The 5,946-nt window shown below is 29.1% G+C and overlaps 1 protein-coding gene across 1 annotated transcript; it reads right to left on the bottom strand.

Moving 5' to 3' along the window:
* Window positions 1-5,525, bottom strand: LOC129985287 (uncharacterized). Its single transcript, XM_056095263.1, has 2 exons — window positions 5,394-5,525; window positions 1-2,614 (listed from the first exon to the last, which is right to left on the bottom strand). Exons 1-2 carry the CDS (start codon window positions 5,408-5,410, stop codon window positions 373-375), a joined length of 2,259 nt encoding a protein of 752 aa, XP_055951238.1. The 5' UTR covers window positions 5,411-5,525; the 3' UTR covers window positions 1-372.
* Window positions 5,526-5,946: the final 421 nt, after the last annotated feature.

Raw genomic sequence — 5,946 nt, 5'->3', positions numbered from 1 at the left:
TTAAAAACAGTTCATTGTCATTTAAGAAAGTAATTCTACTACAAACTTGCAAAGTAGAAAAAGCAATAAAATCATTTTTAAAATCTCATTACTAGAAGTGATATGTAGCTTTTTATATGGCATATTCATTTTTTTAAAAAAACTGAATTGAAAACTAAATCTAAATATATATTTTAGCATCATAGCATTTATAATGCTATATGCAATATGTAAAATTACGCAGGAAGAACACAAACATATCTTAAACCGACTAGAACAGTTTATGTCCTGAAACAATTTTAATTGTATGCTATGGTATGTGAAGTGCAGAAATGCATTATGATATGTGAAGAAATGAAGGTTATAAATAGTAGATGGAGCACACAACTCAACTTAATGAAATCCTAACAATAATTTTGTGGAATCTGGGTAACAAAAGTCACAAGTCATGTGACTGCAGCCTACAGATATCAATACATCTTTATTTGTAGCTGCACACACAATTCTTTTTGTACTCTCTTTATTTCTAGTCACATTATTATTTCTGGAAGACTCCAATTCTCTCTTGAGCCATAACCTAAGAGGACTCTCTGTTTCATTTAATGATTTTTCTTTCCTATCTACAAGGTTGGCTGAAGAAGTCAAAGATTTTGTACCATTTTCTAAAGATAGACTGCTGATACTGAGAGTTCTTTTATCACTATCACGAGAAGTCAATCTGTTACTACGACGAACAGGCTGTGACTTAACTGAAAAAGAACCACTCCCAATTCCCTTTTTCATATATTTCTTACTTTTAGCTTTATTTTCAATATTGACGATATTAGTTTGATTAATTTTCAAGCTTCCATCAGTATATTGAGAAGTATTTAGTCTCTCCAAAGCAACAATAGGAGTTCGTTGAAGAGAGAGATTCTTAGCAATTTCATTTAATTCGGGAACAGAGCTTAAAACAACAGAACATGATTTGGTTTTTGGGACTGATGACAAACATACAGTTGTTTCACAATCTAGAGCTTCATTAATAGAATCAGATTGAGAGCAGTTCATTCTTTTACTTCTTAATGATAATTTTTCAGTCATCATCGATGAATTCTTCCTTTTCAGTGACAAACCAGGATAGTCATTCAATTTAATGGCTGATGAATCATTTATGTTGGAAGTTTCCTCATCTGTTGCTTCACTATCATTGGACTCAGAATCATGGGAATGTGTCTTGTCTCCTAGTACAGTAACATTATTAGAATTACTAACATCACTACAAGATGTAGTAACGGAATGAACGCTAGAATTTAAATCACCATTATTGCAAGTGACAAAACTGCTTGTATTTGAAACTACATCTGCAGGATATGTTAATGTGGATTGCTGATTAGATCCAAAATTTTCACTTTTATCAGCCAAAACTACTGATTCAGAGACAGTAACATTTTCAATTACATCATCATTTGTAGTGGCACCAACTGGATTAGAATTATCAGTGTTTGGAAGATCGGTAATCCAACCCATGATTCGAGAAGACCATGTTTTATTCAGTAGTGTGGATGTATTATTTGGATTTAAAGGCAGAGCAGATTGATCTGTACTTCCTGGTTCAGTCTCTGCTAAAGAATTAACACTAGCTCGCCTTGAAAGAGAACTTTCACTGCATTCCGCAATACCTTGCAAACAATCAATTAAATTTGATGGCTCACTTGACATTTTTAAAACATCTGCTAATTCAGCTGAGTCACTTGTAAATTCATTATTACCATTTATTGTACTATCTGAATGATTTAAAACTGATTGGTTTTTTTCAGACTCTTTAACAGAATGCTGAAATTTGTTGTTAGACTGAATTTTACTATGATCTGAATCTGATTCTTTAGATGACTTGGTCATAACAGATTCGGAGGAAACATCAAAAGAAAACTCACTTTTTTTCTTCGAGTATGCTTCCCTCAAACGAGCTCTTAAGTCACATTGAGAAAGTAAAATATTGTGATGAGTTGTCACTGATAAACGTTCCAATGCAACAGCACACTGATCATAAGCAAGCTCAGCAGCAAAAGCTTCAGACAAATGAGCAAATTTGATTACACCTTCAGGATAAGCATACCCATCTTTATCTTCAGAAACTAACACAGACAGGATAGTGCCAAAGGGAGAAAATTTCTCCCTTAAATATTGAGCAAGACCAGTTGGGTCACGACATCTTGTAAGCTCAGTAACATACACCAATTGGTGTTGAGACCGCTTATCACCATACTGTATTATCTGCTTCTCAAAAAGGCAAATATCGGACAGTAATGCTTCAATTACAACAGCACAAATTGGCCTTTTCATTATTTTGGCTTGAGACAATCTCTGAGTTAGTTCTTTGGCTTCATCAGAAGTAGAACAAACAACAATTGCTCGGCGACAATTAACTCGATGAGGATCAACAATCATTCGCTTATGAATGATGTTTTTGTCATTGGCTAAACCTAACTCATTCCACAACTTAGCTTCAGGAGTCACATTGTCAAGCAATTCAATCAGAACATGTTTTGAGAAGTCATATGTAATAGATGGACCACTGCAACCTGCTGGATTTTCTTCATAAACTTGAATTCCTTCCAAAGGAGGTGTAGCAACAGCTCCATCATCATTGATTCTGTAAATAAATAAATATGCATATAATAGATGTTTTTACTAAAATTAAAATGAAATTGAATGAAATAAAGAAAGAAATTCTTTACTTGTATAATGCTGTAAAATGCCATTAGAGAAAGTTTTGCTCAGTAATTTTCAACATTGTAAAATGTATGATATGTAGGGAAGATTATCTCTATAATAAGATTTTGATGCAAAAAAAAAAAAAAAAAAAAAAATCTTTGGAGGTTCTAAACTATTTTTTTAAACCAAAATAAAATGATTCAATAAAGATAGTACACCAATATGATTTTTAAAAAAATGTACCTATTGAAATAAGCCTCCCCCCCCCTCTTTTACCCCAAATTCATTTATTGTATTTAAAATATATCATTTTTCAAACATAATAATTGTATTAGCAATATATATATATCAAAATATTATGCGATCATCACTATTGCTTAAATAGCTATAATTTATTATAAGAATATTCTGTGCACTTGCAAGAATAAAATTAATTTAAATATCATTTAATTTTTTAAGATTTACAAAAATCACTTGACAACCCCAATATTGTTTTAGAATAATAATGCATACCTTCAAGTTATTTGAGTTTCCTGGGGGATTGATACCCTCCTTCCAGATAACAAAAGTAAATAGAAAAAAAAATATTTTTAAAATGTCATGAACAAAAAAAAAAAAAAAAACCCAAATTTTTTTTTTAAAAAAAAGAAATATTTTAGTGTTAGTTAAAATTTAGAAAAAATCATGTCATAATTTTAGCCTTTTCAGCAGGAATAAAGAATTAAAACATGAAATTAAAAAAAAAATTAAACAAATAAAATAAAAACTTTTTTAAAACTGTGAAATTTTTCTTAGCATTTTTCTTCCTTTGATATCACAGAATGCCCAATTACTATTTTTTTTTAAAAATGCAGGATTAACACTCGTATTGCTTAGGTATTCAGATAATTACTAGCTGAGAGACAAAAAATGTCTGTTACTCTAAAAAGGTAAAAAAACTTGGAAGTTATTCATTAGTGTTGCCACAAACAATGAATCTAAAAGTAGAATTAACAAACAGCACTATTTTAAACTTATTTGTAATTAATTAAATCTTTTCTTTTTCCTTGTTGCCACCATATCATTGTCAAGTACAACAAAAATACTTACTAAGACATAACAAAAAAATGTTCATTAAATATTTCAAACAATACTGGAAAAACAAACCTCAAATGTCATTGGTCAGATGATTCACTAACTAATGATCATAAACTGATTTTCATAGCTGAAGTTTTAGCATATCTGCCAAGCACAAGATGAACTGATAGTTCCAAATAAAGATATTCTAAGTATTTTGAACAGTTATTCTGCTTTGATTGCACTTAAAAACATCAATCTCCATTCGCCTAAAATTATTCAATGATTAGCCTCAAAAATTTACACAATGAAAAATCTGAACCAAAAAATCTCTCTTCTACGAGTACCTGACCACTCTGGTATTGCATGGAACAAAAAGGCAGACACTCTAGACTGAAGTAACATGGGCTAATTTAAGATAAAAATTAGAGAAATTAAGTAGGATTTAAATGAAGAGATATCATTACAATATATATAATTAATTGGATGTTAATTTATTTTTCTGAAATTTATGAAATTCCACAGCCCTTGGTAGAATTGAGCAATTTTGGGGGTATGTGTTTTCAAGTACTTAGAAGTATTAACTGCAGAGTTAAAAAATTGATATGCCAATCCCTGAAGGGAAAGAAATAGGAGTAGAATGGTTCTACATTTTCTTGTTGTAATATCTAAACACATCATTGTACAAAAATTACCCTTACACCATCTACAAAAATTAGCCCTTTTGTGACATCAATTTTATTTCTGAACAATTATTTATCCAATTTTAATCAACTAATTAAAATTATTTTAAAAACACAATTAATATTTTTTATTTGTTGAAATTTAATTAATCACATCCCATATATGTATGTTCTTGGTATGTTAAAGAAACAAAATATAAAACAACAGAAATATTTCCAATATTTATATATATAATTACTTTTATGCACACTGAATATACTCTGCATGCTGCTTGTAAAAATTAGTTACTTAAATCTAGTAATTCTTAGACTTTTGTTTTAAATAAGTGAAGAGATCTGTGTGTACTACTGCATCAAATATTAGAAGAAAAAAAAGAGCATTAAGTATTTATTTATGGCCAAAGAAGTGTTAAATTTTTAATTATATTCAAAATAAACATTTCAAATTCTATCAAAAAACCATATTTGATGAATTTTTAAAAAATAAAATTCATCTCTTCAAGAAATTTAAAGTAAAATCAGACAAAGACAGAAAACAAGAGAGGAGGGACGCATTTTCATGGTGAGCATAAATCTGTTTTCAGTTATCTTTTTCTGCAGTCAAATTTAAAATAAGCAAAATACAAATTATAATGATGCTTTATTGATAATATTTTAGTGATTATAATATAAATTTTCCACTAAAAGTAAAACCAAACGTTATTTTGGTTAAAGGAACATTAAACCAAATATTTTCTTAAATGCTAACCGACATGATTCGACTGGAGAAATAATTAATATTTTCAACACTTTCTAAAAATTTTCTTGTAATAGTTCTTCACATTCTAAAGTCGTTTACAAATTTAAAAATATATGTATTGTTTTTATCTGTTTCAAAAAATTTATAACGTATTTCCGTTAGGTAAGCAAAATAATTGATCATTTGGACAATTAACGCAACAGACAATAAACTTCAAAACAAAATCAGTTACCACTTACTTGTAATAGTACGCCATTTCTGATAAATTTTATCCTAAAATGTTATTAATAACTTTAGCGTCATGAGACTAACACAAGAAATTGACAGCAACACAAAACATTCGAAAATAAGAATCAACAGCGAAAAGCTTTACTTCACTTCATTACGCTATTTATTTATTTTATTTATTTAAACGCCGCTTTGAGTGCCTTGTGAAATTTTCAACCTCAAGGGAAATATTGAACAAACAGAGATCGTAATTCTAAAAATAAAAAAATAAAAATAATGGAATATTTAATATGACAGAGATCACACTGTCTAATTTTTTTTAATCATTTACATTAAATAAAAAGTGAATCCATTTAAAATAGTCATCAGTACGAGATACGGGTATTGGGATTGAAATAAGTAATCCAATTAAATATACATATAAATATTAGAATTTGTATTCTATTGTAAATATATCATCAACTTTTTTAGCGCAAGAAATCTTAAAGAAATCTTGTATAGAAAAATCATTTCCATTAATTTGACACATCCTACCTAATAACGCTACCGTAACAACACCAGGCA

The sequence above is a fragment of the Argiope bruennichi genome, chromosome 9 (genome assembly GCF_947563725.1).
Source record: "Argiope bruennichi chromosome 9, qqArgBrue1.1, whole genome shotgun sequence".
NCBI lineage: Eukaryota > Metazoa > Arthropoda > Arachnida > Araneae > Araneidae > Argiope > Argiope bruennichi.
Note: the sequence above shows the minus strand (reverse complement) of the source record. Positions and strands in the feature narration are given on the sequence as shown.